At 40.3% G+C, this 19,258-nt stretch overlaps 1 protein-coding gene across 1 annotated transcript in view; it reads right to left on the bottom strand.

Annotated features, from left to right (window-relative positions):
- Window positions 1-19,258, bottom strand: part of tyw1 (tRNA-yW synthesizing protein 1 homolog (S. cerevisiae)) — a 90,160-nt gene that overhangs the window by 51,437 nt on the left and 19,465 nt on the right. The window contains exons 8-11 of the mRNA XM_049577520.1: window positions 18,439-18,571; window positions 13,592-13,644; window positions 13,390-13,508; window positions 9,665-9,774 (exon numbers count right to left, since the gene is read on the bottom strand). Coding sequence (XP_049433477.1) covers window positions 9,665-9,774; window positions 13,390-13,508; window positions 13,592-13,644; window positions 18,439-18,571 — 415 coding nt within the window. The remainder of the gene's footprint in view (window positions 1-9,664; window positions 9,775-13,389; window positions 13,509-13,591; window positions 13,645-18,438; window positions 18,572-19,258) is intronic.

Here is a 19,258-nt window from a genome sequence, read left to right on the forward strand (position 1 = left end):
AGACTTTGAAATTGAGGAGGAACAGCATTTCTTTGTTGAGCCGTGTTTGTTTGAGCCCGAGTATATGGACGGAACTCAGGCTACTGGACGAAGCAGCCGCCGCAGCTCATGAGCCTCAGCCAGCCGCAGAATACCGGAGCCGAGCACTGGAAACCTGGTGGTGTAGTTGTTTCAAATGCAAAGCAATGCCAACGGATGACGAAAGTCTTTGCTGCTCAGACTGGGAATTGGCGATGCCTGCACTTGAGAATCTGGACATCAGTACTGACGAGACTGCTGCCCTTCAGAGATCACCGATCACCCTGAGTGCGCGCACACGTGAGCACGGAGCACGGAGAAGCAGTCAGAGCTACAGGCTACAGTGAGGCTAAAACAGAGTTCATAAGATGTTTTTCGAAACAACTTTTTATGTCGTGGCTGCAGCACACTTGGATCACTACGGATGAGCAGTATGGAGATACTATGTGGATTCAATTTTGTGTTCTTGGACGTTAGTCTGGGGCACCGTATGCCATTAGGTGTGCTAGCCGCTTTTCATTTTTGGGTGCACTATCCCTTTAATGTTTTGCTTGACATGTGACTTACAAGACCAAAATGCAAAGCAAAGGTGTGTGTCTATGTCATTGTTTTTAAAAGTAAAACGGGATCAGCAGCGTTTTCAAAGGTCTCTGTTTTAGGGGTTACAGAAAACACAGCAGTAGTGTTGATGCTGGACGTAAACAGCAAAAAATGACGAACCCTTTCTGCTAAAGAAATATTAGTGTGGATGAAGCCTTCTGATTTTTGGGGTTTGGAGGACAGGGTGGGAGGCAGACAGCGTCTAGTGAAGTAACAGCCAAACAGATCATATAATTTCTTTTTTTTTTCTGGCAGTATAAAGCAGTAAGTGCTGTATGACATGGCAAGAATTTGATGGAGACAGGGAATAAACAAATAGTAAAGCTTTGGGGGAGAAAGTTTCATACCCTGTCATGGGGATTTAATGTGATACTGCTGAAGCGACAGCAGATGCCATTTGATTTGAGAGTACTTGCACTGAATCCTAATTAAATAAAACTTTGGAATGTCGCCTTCATATGCTTTATAACACAGTCTATGAATTATTGATAAGTTTGCAGCATTTTGTATGGTTGAACCATTGAAAGCAAGTGTTTCAGTGCCACCTTTCAAGGACAAATCGCATCTCGAAACAGCTGCAAAGTTATCAAACAACAAACTGTCCCCCCGAGAGAAATCCCACTTAACTCTGTTCACATCAACCAGCTGGGAGGATGCAGCAAGTGTGTTAAGAGTCTAACATCTCATTAAATGGATCTTATCATTTTTTTTTATCATTTGGGGGGGGCGGCTCTCTGTTTCTGAAGTGAATATCTCAGATAAAAATGAAGTCTATCAGCAAGGACATTAGCCTTTATCATGAAGATTGTTACTGTATAAGAAGCTGCAGAATTGATTCAAGGGAAGACAACTATAAGTAAACACCTGACAGTGAAATGTCCTCTGGACTTGACCTGCATTATCTTTGGTTAGACATCAAGATTTATAGGAGATGGTTAATAAGGTTTTATCCTCTGTTTTACACACTTCTCTCCATTTAATTTGGTCATGGTGAGTTAGGGCCCTGACACACCAAGCGGTCAGCCGCTGGTCAATGTCAGGCAGTCAGTGAGCATCTGTCGCCCTAGTTTGTGCAGTGTGTCCAGCACTGTTGGCACTAGTCTGCCTTCGTCTTTTTCCGGCCGATTCAGCATATTGAAATGACATCGGAGACAGCAGAACCTGTGAATGAAATCACTATGACTGGAAGTTCAGCTCAGTGCAACTAAAGAGAAACCGAAGTGAGGAAAACAAACAAACTGCTAAAGTCAAGAGGGCCTGAGATCAAAACTAACTTGTTATATTAGGAAATATTACTTGTTAGCTATTCAGTTCTTTGGCAGAAATGGTTTATAACTGTTTATGTTACTGTAAATATAATTTGTTTGTTCAACATCGGGTTGTGTTAACGTGCAAACTGGTTAACTAGCGTCTTGAATCCATCCTGCAGATCTTCCAGTTGCCCTTTTTAATGACAAATACACATTAAAATTACTTCCTTTCACACTGGCACAGAACATGCAGTTTAGCTGGCAGTTGGTTGTAGTCTTTGCGGTGTGTTTAGGTGCAACTTTTTGGTGACGTGAGGCAACACAACAGTCAGCCTTTATTGATACTACTTCCTTGATGTCCGTTAGGTGTGTCTGGGCCTTTAGACAGCCCTGTCTCCTGGAAATTATGTTTATATACAACTAATTTAAATCAGCAAGCACATTTTGAAGGAAAAATAAAACCAGCCAATTACCAGCCGTTTTCTTTTAACATAATTAGGAAATGTTGCCAACTAGCTTATGTGGCAAGTCACAAAAGTTCACTGAAAACGAATTTCAGCTGTTTGTGGCCAGTAAAAGCAACCTTGCAATACAGTATCCATTCATAGTGATTACAGCAGTATTTTTCGTTATTAGTCTTTTTATTACCATCTAACTGAAATCACAATCTTTCCCTTAACATAACCAAAGTGCTTTTGTTGCCTAGACCTAAAACAGGGGTCTGGGTGCAAACCCAAAGTTCTGGTGTCAAAGTCCTGCACTTTGTTCACCCAGCATCCTCTCCAATTACCTATGTCTAGTGTTTTGTTAAGTGAGAGAAATGTTGTCTGGAAAAATAGGTGGGCAGCGATTGCCATAACAACATATTTCAGAAAGATTAGTAACTTACAAACGTAATTTCTACAAGACAGTGAACACTTCCCAGTGGTACTGATTGGTGCCTCCTCAATGCATTCACTTGGTAAAATCAAACAAGGACATGGGGGCTTGGATGGAAGGATGTAGTGTTTTTAGCATAGTATGCATGACTGGAGTGAGACATTTTAAAAATTAAAAGTCCTTTGTTGTTGTAACTAAGAGAATCACAAGACAAAATATTTAATTCATAAGTTGACTTAGCTGCGAAAGTTAGAACATCACCAAAGCTTCTTCCTGTACATATGCAAATGCACTACATAATGTAGGCTCATGTGAATTTTATCATATTGCCTGGAGCGCAAATGCATGCAGGACAGTTAGAATTAACTGCCAACCAAACAGCATATACTGTATTACATCCTAAGAAAAGATGAATGTAAAAATTAACAAACCAAACAAACAAACAACTGCTAAAAAATGTAATAGTTTAAAAAGATCTCTAACAGTGTAATATCCCAGCACATCATCTTGTGTCAAGAGGAGTTCAACACAGGGTCTTTAAGGGTTAACATAGACAAGCAGTGTCGTGCTCACACATTTTGTGGAACAAGTGCTCAAGTGATGTGCACACAGGCGGCAAAAAAAAGTTTATGCCCTTGCAAAGTATGCCCTGCTGACAGGTTTCCATATGTCTGCCAGCACCAGAAGGGCTCTTGAGGCCTTAGTATGTACAATACATTTGTGCACAGTAATGTGTAGAGGAAATATGTGTGTAGCTTAGAGGTCTCAAGATCAATACCATATGTACCTCACAGCTGCTACACATTCACTTTCTACATTTATTAGTTATGTTTAACAGGCAACAAGAACGAAAACAATGCCACATTGTGCATGCTTTAATGGTCTAAACAATATATGGCCATTTACAAACAACAAATCTTTACACTGCTCTCTGAATAAATAAAACAATAAACCAACCAATCTACCCTCCAAACGAGAGAAGGCCTGTGTTCATTCTGCTTTCCTCTGGTCTACTCACTCTCCTCCTCCCCTTATTTTCTTCTCCTCTTCTTTCTTTTTTAAATGGTAACATACTAATTCTTATAATTATCTTCTAATTAAGCTTTAAATATTATTAAAGAATCTCAGAGAACAGACACATTCAGCGGCTGCAGCTTCGCACTCCTCCTCCTGCATTCTTTGTACATGGCATGTTCATGCACAACCAAACTGCATGTCAAATTTGTTTGAATGAATTATCAGATCCATGGCGGGGAGACATAAATATTATTTTAATTTAAGTTGTATGCAGCTCTCAGGCATACAACAGGCTTTCAATTGAGAACTAATTACATGGGCCAAATTTAAAACCTAAAATAAGAAATTATTAAAAGAAAATGGAAAAAATGTCTTGCAGAAAGGGCACTTTTCATGTCAGAGGTTAAAAGGGCACCATCTGTGCACCTGCCTGAAGACAAGAATGTCATTTAACACAACACTCTATTGAATTTTCTATGCATTTTCTTACTACGAGCCTCTTGGCTAGATTGCTACACTCAGATAGCAGGATTCAGATGTAGATCACTCTGAAGTCTTTACAGAGAGAAGGGCATGACAAACTTAAGTGACAGCTGTGAGGGCAAAAAACTGCTTTTTTAATGTATTTAAAAGGCGACAATAACATCTCATTATAAACTGTTGCATGATGCAGAAAACAGCCATGTGATGAGACCTTTTAGGCGGTACATCCTCACTTTATCACAGCAGAAACCAACCTGTTTCATCACACTGTGGGTTTTCAGAGGCATTGTCTGGATTGTTCATTGAGCCAGACATTACAAAACGTATCGCTGTCAATGGTAAATGGAGTTGAAGGCTGCCTAATGTGATTCTGTAGTGCAACTGGAAAGAAAATTATAGATGATAATGACACTATAGGCTTGTGCTTTGCTCTGGTATGTTTCTAATTATAAATGCAAAGCTTTGCCTTATAAAAGCATCTGAAAATGGGCTTTTCATTATTTTCCGGACAAAGCGCCATAACTGTAATCCTTTTTGTGACAAATGCATTATTTTCACTTTAAGTGAACTAAGAACCAGCCTATTGTCAATATAAGCTTATGTGCACTATTGTTCCATTATAATAACATCAGGAAATTACATTTTCTGTGATGACACGCATTACACTACATCATGAATAACTGCTCTGAGAATGATATTAGCTATAAAGAAGCCCTTTGAAGAAGATATGTCTCAAAAGCTTTCAGCATTTGGCATTTATATCATTTCCTGAGTACTATTGCTTCTTTGTTTTATAATGGGATCAGCAGTGGCTTCTGAGGTTAGAGAGGGAGCTTTCTCACTGTGAGGTCGCAGGCCCCCAGAATACTTTGGCTGCAAGTACACTCATACACGTCGGCTAGGCAATCTTTGATGTCAACCCTCTGTAGATTTTGTCAAATTTAAAGAAGTTCACTACTGAAAAAATGGTCTTTTCATAAAACTGGGCTGTCTATAAAGTGGAGAGACACATACAGTACAGGCCAAAAGTTTGGACACACCTTCTCACTCAATGCGTTTTCTTTATTTTCATAACTATTTACATTGTAGATTCTCACTGAGGGCATCAAAACTATGAATGAACACATGTGGAGTTATGTCCTTAACAAAAAAAGGTGAAATAACTGAAAACATGTTTTATATTCTAGTTTCTTCAAAATAGCCACCCTTTGCTCTGATTACTGCTTTGCACACTCTTGGCATTCTCTCCATGAGCTTCAAGAGGTAGTCACCTGAAATGGTTTCCACTTCACAGGTGTGCCTTATCAGGGTTAATCAGTGGAATTTCTTGCTTTATCAATGGGGTTGGGACCATCAGTTGTGTTGTGCAGAAGTCAGGTTAATACACAGCCGACAGCCCTATTGGACAACTGTTAAAATTCATATTATGGCAAGAACCAATCAGCTAACTAAAGAAAACGAGTGGCCATCATTACTTTAAGAAATGAAGGTCAGTCAGTCCGGAAAATTGCAAAAACTTTAAATGTGTCCCCAAGTGGAGTCGCAAAAACCATCAAGCGCTACAACGAAACTGGCACACATGAGGACCGACCCAGGAAAGGAAGACCAAGAGTCACCTCTGCTTCTGAGGATAAGTTCATCCAAGTCACCAGCCTCAGAAATCGCAAGTTAACAGCAGCTCAGATCAGAGACCAGATGAATGCCACACAGAGTTCTAGCAGCAGACCCATCTCTAGAACAACTGTTAAGAGGAGACTGCGAATCAGGCCTTCATGGTCAAATAGCTGCTAGGAAACCACTGCTAAGGAGAGGCAACAAGCAGAAGAGATTTGTTTGGGCCAAGAAACACAAGGAATGGACATTAGACCAGTGGAAATCTGTGCTTTGGTCTGATGAGTCCAAATTTGAGATCTTTGGTTCCAACCGCCGTGTCTTTGTGAGACGCAGAAAAGGTGAACGGATGGATTCCACATGCCTGGTTCCCACTGTGAAGCATGGAGGAGGAGGTGTGATGGTGTGGGGGTGTTTTGCTGGTGACACTGTTGGGGATTTATTCAAAATTGAAGGCACACTGAACCAGCATGGCTACCACAGCATCCTGCAGCGACATGCCATCCCATCCGGTTTGCGTTTAGTTGGACGATCATTTATTTTTCAACAGGACAATGACCCCAAACACACCTCCAGGCTGTGTAAGGGCTATTTGACCAAGAAGGAGAGTGATGGAGTGCGGCAGATGACCTGGCCTCCACAGTCACCGGACCTGAACCCAATCGAGATGGTTTGGGGTGAGCTGGACCGCAGAGTGAAGGCAAAGGGGCCAACAAGTGCTAAACACCTCTGGGAACTCCTTCAAGACTGTTGGAAAACCATTTCAGGTGACTACCTCTTGAAGCTCATGGAGAGAATGCCAAGAGTGTGCAAAGCAGTAATCAGAGCAAAGGGTGGCGATTTTGAAGAAACTAGAATATAAAACATGTTTTCAGTTATTTCACCTTTTTTGTTAAGTACATAACTCCACGTGTTCATTCATAGTTTTGATGCCTTCAGTGAGAATCTACAATGTAAATAGTCATGAAAATAAAGAAAACGCATTGAATGAGAAGGTGTGTCCAAACTTTTGGCCTGTACTGTATACTTTTGAAATTGGTGCTGCATGACCAGAGAAAACAGAGAAAATCAGTGTGGCATTCCGTTTGGCTCAAGAGTAGGTAGAAAACCTATAACTACCAGAATGCAATGTGCTACACCGTATCAATAAACACTCTCACTGGTGGACACCATTATGCGAGCTCTTCTGTTTGGACACAGAAAACAATACGGCGGCCAGCTGGTAAGAAACGTTTTCCTATTACAGTTACACAGAAAGCTGAATATGTTTCTGAAAACATTTGAGGAGAGAATCAGAAAATGCAGTCGGGTTGGGCGATATTAAAATTACCCTGTTGACAATATTGCTTTAAGGAAAACAAAAATGTACAAAATTATTGTCCAAATATATCTGAGGAGAGAGACACACATAGGCACAAATATTTATGGACTAGAGATGCATAAGGTGCAATAACGGTAAGTGGCCACAATGTACAGGCAGTAAGTGCTATTTTACAGAGATATCAGATGAATCAACTGGTAAGGTCATTTTTATTGAATAACACCATTATCAACATAACAATAATAATTTTGCTTTCAGCTACACAGTAACAACAAGTCAAATTTCCCGAGTATCACAATATGAATTTTTCATATCATATTAAAATGATGCCGGTATTATTATGAACGAGATGATACTGTATGGCACACCACTATTGCTCATCATACAGTAGTAGGAGTTTCTCTCTGGCTGCTCCTTGTGGATGCCATCAGGGGCAGATCTGTGTATTCTGCTGGATGGTGAGCTCTAAGATGAGAGTTGAAATCTGTGGTGTTTTAATCTTTAGTCCCTATTTGTTTACCACAGAACTTACAAATCACTTTGTTCACATTCTCTGGCTCTCATTTTTCTTTTGCTTTAATCAAGAATCGCCAAACAGGCACATTTGTAGTCTTTTTTTCTGCTGCATTTCAAAGGAGATTCAAGTATAATGTAGCTGCCACGCTGTTGCTTTGTCACTCGTAGTGTGAACACAGCCTGGGCTAACATTACATGGGTCATTATGTACAGTGATAGACATATGTTAGTCTGCTGTTACCTGTTTTTGATACGCTACAGAATTCATAACACGCCTAGCATAATTCAATAGCATTCTGTTTTCATGGACTCCTGAGGACAACTGTTGTGACCATCCATTGTTGTGTTGAACAATAAACTCGTCATATTGCCTAAGTTGACAATGCAATAACCCAATCTTACTTTATATTTACTTAGCACTGCCTAGTTTTACTGTTTGATCGGATGATTTTCACTGGGAAATGAGCAGTGAGATCTGGGCGCTGGCCACTGTTCATTTACACACACTACCAACACTGTTATGATACAAATTGTCAAGGTTTCCTTTAAAAGCTTTGCATTATAGGTGAACTCTTCAAAGTAGGCCACAATGGCGGTCAGTGTAGACTATGGATTCCAAAGAAAAGTGTTGGTACTGGGTCCTTTACTAGTTACAACAAAAAACAAACAAAAAGCATCAACTGAACTGAAAAGAAGACAGTTTGGCAAATTGAGTTTGGGCTTAACAGAAGTGGTGTGTGTATTTGTGTGAGAGTGTGCGTCTGTGGCTTTGGCTGTGCGGACAGGGGTCTGCAGGATAAATTAGTTCTGAATCTCAACAGGCTGCACAGCCACAGCCATGTCACAAAAAGTAAGTGTTGAAACTTTGCAGCATACCTGTAACAAAAAACTGGATGTAATTTGGACTGGGGCAGTGCAGTGCTTACTGTTGTACTGCTGTACTGCAGCTTTCACGTGAAAGAGGCTCAAAATACAACACTGCTGAGATGGTGACAACTGTTCATGCTGTTTATGTGTGTGGTTTATAATTCTGTCTTTTAAAATATCAGTAAGTAAGTAATCACCTCAGGTCGGTCAGGACATTTCAAAGATTAAATCATTCATTGTTAAACCGAAAAATGTATAGAACTAGATTAATCTTTCAGAACAATAAACATAAGCTGCAGTGAAGATCTTGTTTACAACCCTTAAATCCATCTGGAATACAAACATTTTTCCAATCAGTGCTTGTTTGCTTTAATAAATGTCTGATAAAAGTGTCACCACCATGTTTTGACAACTTTCCTCAAAACCTCTCAGAGAGAATCTGCTGAGGGAATATTTACACTATGATCACTAAATTCGGTTTTCACTGAGCTCTGGGAGTCCAACTAGTTATCCTCAGCCAGTGCTGGTAGCAGCCAGATAAAATACATCCCAAATGCCAACAGTATTACTGCAAGTAGTAATACTGGAGCCCCAAAAGTGTGGCTACAGCGCTAATTCTTTTATTATAAACCATTATAAACTATAATTCCAATATAGCTGGTATCCTGTAGAACCCTCAGTGACGTTACAGCTCATATGTTGATAGGATTTAAGAAAATATAGTGTAGTTGTGACACTGACACAATGGAGGTGCCAGATGGGGAAATTAAATTGTGTGTGTGTGTTTGTGTGTGTTGGGAAGTGACTGATGAGGAAGTAGAGCAAAAATGTGATGAAACAGCAGACGAAGCATCAGATCTTCACTCTGCTTCATTACACACAGCATTACAAGAAGTCATGAGCAGTAAAATGAAGATGCAAAGTGTGTGCTAATATGTCCGTGTTTATTCCTACAAGGAACAGGAAGGGATTAAAGTTTATGATGTGAACTCAACAGTGTGACTGATGGATAGATAATCAAATAGCCAGACAGACTGCTAGAGTTATACTGAGAGGTGGAACGGGACAGAATACTCATGTTTGACCTGCTTAAAGGACAAACCTCTGAACTGTCGAATCATGCTCTGGTGCTTCTCCAAGGCATCCTGCAGGATTTTCTCAGCAGGGTCCATCTTCCAGCGCCACTCTGTGCCCACAGGGTTGGTGTGGTGTCTGTTAGTGGGGCACACAGATAAACAGATAAGGAATAAAAGCACACATACTGCAACCACTCAGAAATGCTACTATACAGCTTGATCATTTATGCCTGCTTTAAACTTATGCGGAAAAGCTTGCGAAAAAGCTTGCGCAGAGCTTCAACAGAGCCGCAGAGGTGGTTTGCAGGACTCGCAGAGAGCTGCAGATATGCACCTCCTGAAAGATGTGTCTACATGCAAGGCACTGCAAACGCCACAGAAGTTTGAATGGACATCAGAGCCCAGAGGTGGGACGCAAGAGGTGCATGCACCAGCCCACACAGAATGCACAGGCACAAAAGTAAGCATAGGTACAAACTCAAAGCCAGTATCACTCCAAGGCACTACTCTAATTTAGACAGATTTAGTCTATTAGCTGGGGTCATTTGTCTAACACACATTTCACTTGATTCAGATGAGCATCCTTCTAACAAGGTGCAAATATATATAGAAATATAATATAATAAATTACAGCTGTTGCTGTGGAGGAATTTCCCCCACGGTGATTAAGCGTGGCTCAACAGCTGCCATTTTTTGTTGTCTTTGTGAATAACTTCATTTATCCTGATTTTGGTGCTTTAAGCTTTACTGTTATCATCAGGTTGCTGCTTTTTATATGACAAAGATGACAGTTTTTAAACAAATTCATTGTTAAATGCAGAACACAGGGGGGCAATAAGGTGCAATAAGGAGTGCAGCATTTTTTCAGCTGAGATGTTCTGGTTGCATCGAGTTGCTATGACAGAATATCTGCAAAGGTAAAAATGTCAGCTCAAGGTAGGTACTGCTCTGGAATATCAAATCAAATCAAATCAACTTTATTTATATGGTGCTTTTCATACAACAGTAACACAAAGTGCCTCACAGAGGTTAAAAATAACAAAGATCCAAACAGAAAACAGAAAGAAAAAAGAAAACCCAACCCTCCCACCCAACAAAAAGCTATTTAGCTCATAAAATTGAGTTAGTAGCTAGGTAAGAATGATCTAAAATAGAGACATAAAATGCATCAAAACTAAAACCTATAGGCTAACTAAAATAACAAAAGATAAAGGTTAAATGAGATAAGAATGTAAAAAGAGGAAGGGTAAGAATATAAAAAATGATAAAAAATAGATAATAGATGGATAAAGCCTGATTAAAAAGATGAGTCTTGAGCCTCTTTTTAAAAACATCAACAGTCTCTGCAGCTCTGAGGTTCTCCGGCAGGCTGTTCCACAATCGGGGGCCATAATAATTAAATGCCGCCTCCCCGTGTGTTTTAGTCCTAACTTGTGGTATGGTTAAAAGGCCGGTGCCAGAGGACCTCAGGGTCCGCGAGGGTTGATATGGTAAAAGCAGGTGACATAAGTAAGAAGGCCCAAGACCGTTAAGACATTTAAAAACTAATAAAAGAACCTTAAAATCGAATAAGGGAAGGATGAAGCATGATGGGAGAGAAGACAGACCCACCAGTCTGTGTGGGTATTAATTTCTCCTCCAATGTCATTGTTGTTTATCAATGTGACGATGGTCTTTGTGGTATTTGTCCCACCCCTCCTCCACTGTGATTGAACAACTGGGTAAAAAAGTGACAGTGATGAGCTGCTGCAATGTTGTACCCAAACTTGTATGTTTTCTACCCTAGACGACCAGAAATGATGGCAAACATGCAGCGCTCAGCACAGAAGGGACGCTCAGGACCTTGAATCGCTACTGGAATTGTCGCATACTGTAAATACGCAGCGCTCCAATGAAAAATAAAGACAAAACATAAACAGTTGTGGCAGTTGCTTGCCATCCCCTGTGGTTGTCTTGTAATACAGCAGTTATTGTGATAGCCCTATCAGACTAAAAGTGGGCTGCGCAAATTCTCACACTATAAAAACATATAAAGTGAAAGAGTGCATTATACTGTAAAAAAATACACCTCCTTTGGGTGTTGATAACACCTTATGACTGTCTAAGTGTGATGTCTAGGTGCAACAGCAAATTCTCAGGCATTACAAATGTCAGACAGTCTGTTGCATGCATATGCACACGCTCACACCACACATTCTTGCCTTGCACAACAAATTTCATTCCACCTGTTGTTACAAAGAGGTGGATGGTGATGGCAGCTGCAACAATACATCTGTGCCCTAAATTGCTTACTTCCTGTCATCCCACATAGCTGCCTGAGGGGAAACTGGCATATCTGTGGTGACAGGGAGGCAGTTTACCACAGCACATTCTGACAGCGACCTTTCAGTGCTTAACACAGTCGCCTTTTCAAATGGAACTTGAGGGCGGTAAAAGGCCCAGTCTCTCGCCAATGTCGTGATGAATCAGTGTCCACCTTTAGGCCTCGCAGTTATGCTGGCCATTAACTTTCTGCACCTAAATCATTAACTTGTTTGCCACAGAAAGATCATCACTCAATGTGAGAGTGATCCTGACTAACAAGGTAAACATGTTAGGTTTAACAAGAAAAGGAAAAACTAAGCATGCAATAACCCTCAAAAGCTATTAAAACTCTGAGAACCCTGCTCCCCTGTGATAGATTCCACTATGGTTCAAGTAGCAACATGCTGCACTTTTAAAAAACATAATCTTTAACAACAGTTTTAATGTGATTTAAAGTATTTATAAAATCAGTAAAGGAGTATAGCAAAATGGATACCAATAAATACCATAATGTTAGAGGTGCTGACCTGGACCTGACACGCAGTGATCATTCACAGCAGTGGACAATTTAATATAGAGATGCTGCACACTTAAACTTGTTTTTGAAATGCACACTAAAAGATATAAATGAAAAAACATTAACGCTGGTGTGACACCTCGTACCAAATTTGATTAAATACATATTTCTTCTCGGGTTGAAAACAGCTCAACACGCCATCTACTGTTTTAAATCCATGAACCTTGCAAGGCCAATGCTGCCATAGAGATGACCAGCTGGGGCTTACAGGGAAGGCTAGCCTCTGGTCGATGTGCAGAGGGACTAATAACTTTGATAAACTACCATTTAAGCAACCCTGTTAACTTTCATTGAACAGCAGCCACTTTGGGAGCAAGTGGCATTGATGGGAGTTAGACCAAAAAACAGTTGAGAACAAACACGTTTTCAGCGAGGTACTCAATACCTGTGGTCAATTCGGGTAAATTTCGGGTAAACGACCATTGCTAATAACAACCTACTTGCTGTTGGTTATACTATATGTCTTTTCCAGAAAATATCACAATATAAAATCTGTGTTCTCTGTTTAAAAAATACAAAGATATAAAGATAGCAAGTACTTATCCATCTTTTAAGTGGTTATGTTTCCAGTCGAGCGCAGAGCTGATATATGACAGTGCATATATTGGACACTTGTTTGTGGTTAGGATACAGTCTAATTCCATCCCACTCAGGGGGGGCTGCTGGGTCAAGTGCGACACCTGGTGGTAAAATGTAGTATACCTGTCCAGGTTTGGCGCAACATCAAACCAGTTTGCAAACTTTTACAGTGGCCCGACCCTAAACTGCACCTTTAAGATAGTCAAGAACTAGACTATCAATCTGATCAGAGCCATAATCAAAGTCTGTCTCTTTGAAACCATGCAGTCATGTTATTCTTCAGGTACATACCTCCAGCAGAAGACACACTTGTTAGCACAGGCCAGGCTGGGAGTAGTCTCCATGCACCGGTGGGACTCAATACCATAGAAAGTGTGCTTGTAACAGCCTCCTCTCCCTCGCAACATAGACTAACCAACAGAGAAAACACCTTTAATGTGATTCATGCTTTCAGTTGCAAAAAAAGTTTATTGAGAAAAGTGAATTCCATTACCTTGGTCCATCGACAAAGCTTTACTCCTGAGTGACTTCCAATCAGTTTGTACCCTGCACACAAAGAGAAAGGACAACAAGAGAGAAGAATGAGGCTCTCAGTCAGTAAACACCTCTTTGACCCAGGACCACATAGGTCAAATGCAGCACACAACTGATACTTAGAAATGTGGAGATCACACTTTCATTGTGTGGTACATAAACAAAGCCCCAGTCAACATTCACAAAGTCATATCCATTTTCAGTCCTCTGCTGCCACTGTACACCACCAATAAAGTGACTAGCAGCAACTCAAGGGCACGTCAGCAGGAGGAAGGAGGGGATGTAGTTTCAAATTCACTTTGAGCATAAAAGGAGGATAAAATGCTTCAAGTTCACTTTCTTCACAAGTCAGCCTCTCTATCCTTTTATATTACCACAGCCTAATACCACTGGCTATGAATGGCCATGCTTGGATGAGTCCTGGCAGGCTGCTCTGTTTTTTTATTTTTATATATCCTCCTCTGTGATGTCTGTCAAAGAGAACACCTTCATCTGTTTCAATTATTCTGCCCAGAAATACCAGAACATGTTATTGGGATTGCTTCTATGGGGAATCAGGATCGGCTCACTTTTAAAGTCTCAACATTTAAAGAGACTTTCTGGTTAAGCCATGCAGCGGAGAAACAGCCTGACATGGAATTCAGGTAGGAACTCTTTATTCTGAAACCTTATGTGTTTTGCTGTTAAACCTTTGTAGTTGGAATATCTAATTGAAACACAGCAGGGGATTTGTGTCAGGGTGTGTGTGAGCTCTCACAGCTTTCACAGATCTCAGGTTTGATGCTAGATGACTCGAATACAAATTGTATTCATCAAGGCTGTTTAGAGTATATTAGGAGAAAAAGCTAAATGGTGAAAGGACTCATTTTTGATTTAACACCTGAATGAAAAAGCTTGCCATTTATCAAGGGTGTTCTTTTGTTAAGCAGAAAAATCACTGTAACCACAAATGCACCAACACAGAATCCAATTTCTGTTTTGCCCAAACACCAAATGTTTGTTGTGCCTTTTCCTCTTTGGGGCAAAAACATGCTGACCAGCTTCAAATTGTTTTCCAACCTGAAAATAACTTAGCATATGTCCTCCTCTAACCTCGCTCTTAGCAAATGCAAGACACATAACAATATACAATCCCAGGCCAAGACGGCTGTGGAAACCACAGTAAAGAACTGGACCCACTGGCAGTTTATTTAACCATTAATGATCTTAATGTAAGCAATGTTCCCCCTCTTGTGTTTGTTAGGGAAATTGATTTCCAATGCCTCCATGTCCTTCAATGTGTCAGGGGAGAGGACTGAGCCAAAGTGAGGGGGAGGTGGATGGTGAGAAGAAAAGAAATGTCTTTGTATTTCTCCTTTCTCTGGTATTCCTGAGAAATGGCATCTGCTGAAAAAGTACAAGATGTGCTATGAATACTTGTACTTCAGTGTGCAAGGCATCAATACTTGAGACAAGGGGAAAATAACAAACACTTTGCCAGGAGGAATCATAACAAAAACAATAAAGCATGATGACAAAACAGTTAATCAAATGCATATATGTGTGTGTATGCTCCTGTGTGATGCCTGTTAGGCAAAAAGAAGAAAAACTAATTAAAAGGTATACTATCCGGGATAGTCGGTTACAGTTTGTAAACATGCTCGCCAGCCAAAGTGAAAGTAAAAGCCAATCCCAGACTAGGTCTCGTTTGGCGTTTTGCCGGTGCTGTGTCTCTTGATGCCTGCTGGTTACTGGCACCCGGTCACTACTAGGGCTGAGTATCGTTTTAAGAAAATATGATGCCAGTACTAATACCAGTACCTTTAAAGTGATACAGATACCAATAGAGAATCCAATTCAAGTAATAGAGCATTCAATACCAATAATGTGAATGGAGTGGTGTGTAGTATCGCCATACTTTCGAATGTTCTGGTGGCATCTTGGAACGCTGAACCACCAACTCTGTCAAATACACCGCTCCAGCTTCACCACAACACAGACTGTATGGATTGCAGCTGCTGGGAGTGTGAGCTCTACGCCAGGGGACAGGTGGGAGTGTCCATCAGCCACACACACACACACACACAGTGACAGGGCTAACTGTTAGCATCACATAGCTAACGTCACCCAACTGTTATTAATGGGTTTAAGGATAGAGTTTGTTTGGTTTAACGGTTGGGTGTTGGATGTTAGCTGCTAGTGCTGACGCTGAACTGACTGTTCACCGGAAGAGGAGCAGCTCCTCGTCTGGAGAAGCGAGAAACATACATTTTTTTTAAATTCCCTCAGTGTTCACTGCTCTAGGGATATTAACCGGGAGCTGAATTACCCGCAGACGTGTCTTCCTCCCCAAAACAGACAAATCAGGTGATTAAAATCAGCAAAAACACTGGATCAAGTAGTTTCGCGTTATAAATCAGTGTTTTTCAGATGCCGCTTGGCTCATCGTCAAGGGGCTGCAAATTACAGTAGCCAATGCAAAAATGCAATACACAAAACGCATATGGGCCAAGCTAGAGCAAGTGTTTGGTTTGTCCGTTCTGGGCTACGGTAGAAACATGGTGGTGCAACATGGCAAACTCCATGGACAAGGACCCACTCCCTGTGTGGATATAAACGGCTCATTCTAAGGTAATAAGACATTGATTCTTATTTTCAGGGGATGATACACTAAAAAGATATTATTATATTACATTTCATTTCTTCCAATACATATATATATATATATATATATATATATATATACCCTAAATCCTACACACTGGAGCTTTAAATGTGGAGTACTATGTTAAAACTTTCTTGGACTTTTCACAGGAGTTTCAATAGATGTGTGACTTGTATATCCATGTTATGCCAGAAAAAGGCCATTCAGGAAATACAGCCTTTCAAGACCCAATATCATTAAAACAATGCCAAAACTTTCATCCTTTATTCTTTTATTTCAAATAAAACAAACCGTCTGCCGGGACCGAGTGTTGCCAACATAAACACCATGAAGCAGGTCAACATTTGGTCAAATGAAGTGAAGTCTTGCTCACAGAGTCCTATTTATAGGGTGTTGTGTAAAGTAACAGTGGGGGGTTACTGGCATGTGTTATACTAGTAAATGGACTAAATAGAAAGAAATAGTAAAATGTTTTAGACAGAACTAATGAGTCAGTAGCTGACACTCTGAGGCTTTGTGAGAGGCAACACCTACACAGAGAACATATGCATACACAACACGTAGCTTCATTTACCAAACACCATGTGCAGTATCATAAATATTGAGCCATACTCCATGTCAAGCATTCCAACTGGCATTCCCATGCCCCACTTCAGTAAATCCACTTTCACAAAGGCAGGACTAGATAATTTCACATATTCTTAATCCAAATTTAAATCTCACATCATTTTTTATCATTGTCTGTGCATGTGTAATCAGAGATATTTTGGTGAGTAAATGTTTGGTCCTCAAATGAGACAACAGGCAAAAACTGTAGTATTTTAAGGTGACTGAATTAGGAAATTTGTAAACACTACCATGTTGACACCAGCTCAGAGTATTGTAGCTTTGTTGAGATTTTGGCGTGGGAGGAGAGAGCAGTGAGACTCTTGGGAATGCACCCTGAGGACAAGAGGAGGCAGAGACGCTAATTGGACTGCAATGCATCATTAGGTGCCATTAGACAACACACATTCCCCGGCACCACACCTCTCCTCATGTAGCACCTCTGACCAGCTTTAATTTCTCTGTCAGAATGTTGAAGAAAAAGGCTGGAACACAGGATGCAATCCCAGCAGCTGACTGACTCTAACATCATCCAAGAAGAGGTTCCAGTGTGTTTCTTTTTTCTGCGTGTACGCCAAAATAATCAGTATTTGAGGTCAACAAACAGCAGAGATGAATTGATTGCAATCTTCTTAACCAACTTTTAAAGTTTTTAAAGTCAGTGCAGGTTTGGCTGATTCAAATTGGCTGTCTTTCTAAGATCTATAATTTTCAGCGTATTTGGAACTATTCTTTAAAGCTGCTGGAAACTTGGTATTGAATAGTAAAATTGCATATATGATATCAAAGATTAGTTGTCTGCTAGTTACTGTGACTAATCAGCTAACTAGTAGACTGGGGCAGACCATCCATATTTGTGTTTTTATTCCGTTATACCTCCTGGACTGAGAAGCTAAGTGTTTTAGCTTCTTACATGAAACAGTGAACATTAGCTTTGCTATGACACACTTCTGAGCTACTTTTATTAACTCTGTCTTTAACACAGATTTGGGTGGTGTATCCAGTCTCCTAATTAGCTTAACACAGTAGCTTTCAAACCACCTGCAGCATGCATGGGAATGAATTATAGCTTTTGAGACAGAATTACAACTTTGAGAAGAGACAATTTCTGTCACTGACTTTGGTAACAGATGAATACTTCATAGAAATAAAATCTAAATTGACTCCCCCCATTAACTTGTGCATGTTTGTTAGATTTACTGCCGAAATTTAAAACATGGCATAGATCGTAAGTCATGTTTTAAAGTCAATTACAACTTTGCTGCCCTTGTGGAAGGAGAAAGGTTGAGGATATGCTGACAAGCAGCTGGTCTGTAATGTGATTTTTTTAATGCAAAGCAGTACAGCTAGATAATATGAATATATTATCCACAGTCCCCAGTGTCACCAGCAGATGTTCTCTTGGAAATGGCAACACAGTTTTACACAAGTCAACAACTCATAAAATTTCACAGCCAACTGAAGCGGTGTCAGTCATCTTCATCTTGTGTCTAATTTGTTGTATTTTGTGTTAGAGCGATAATTTGTGACTGAATCCAGATCGCCTTTTTCCTCACCTTGCTTTGTCAGCGCTGCTCTGAGGGCAGGGGTGATCATCTCTCTGCTTTCCCCTTCATCTTCAATCTTCTTCACTCCGTTCAACTTGGACAGCTTCACCGTCTGGCCGTCTCCTCCACTCTCCTCTTTGCTCTGTGGCAGACACAAAACTCAGAGTCACTCATTGTTTATAACCATAATGGCATCTCTGAAATAGCAGGCTCTGTTGCTGTGTTGCGTCTGGCGTCTGTCACGACTATAAAATCATGAACTGTAAATTTTATGTTGGGGAGGAAAACTGCTCATGTAGAAAAAATGTAATGTACTAAGTGTTTCAGCCAATAATAAAATCTATTTATTCAATAACTCGCAGACCAACCACATGCCAATGACTTACTTTACGAGGACACGACCCTCCTAAAGACATAATTCTTTATATGCATCAGACAAGGGCAGAACATGTCGACACAATATGGCTTCCAGGCTTCAAACAGTGATATTAAAAACCACCTTTGAATGTGGGAGAATTTAATTACTTAACTGACATTCACTGACAGTTACTATCTTTTCTAGTTGTCTCAAGCACTGGGTTGTCTCATCACTTTCTGGACAACCTAAAAAGTTTTTTGCAAACCTAACATTTGCCTAGACACCAAGATTAAACCTATAACAGAGAGGATTATATTTTTTTGCGATCATCAATTCACAAACATTCTACACTGTCATCACCACGTATTAATGGATACTATCTAAACAACCCAAGCTATGCAACCTGCCCATTAATCACACCTGTCACTGTCACCTGACACTTAAAGTGTATTTATTGTATGTATTTCTTTA

Source organism: Epinephelus fuscoguttatus, linkage group LG5, assembly GCF_011397635.1.
Source record: "Epinephelus fuscoguttatus linkage group LG5, E.fuscoguttatus.final_Chr_v1".
In the NCBI taxonomy this organism is placed as follows: Eukaryota; Metazoa; Chordata; class Actinopteri; order Perciformes; family Serranidae; genus Epinephelus; species Epinephelus fuscoguttatus.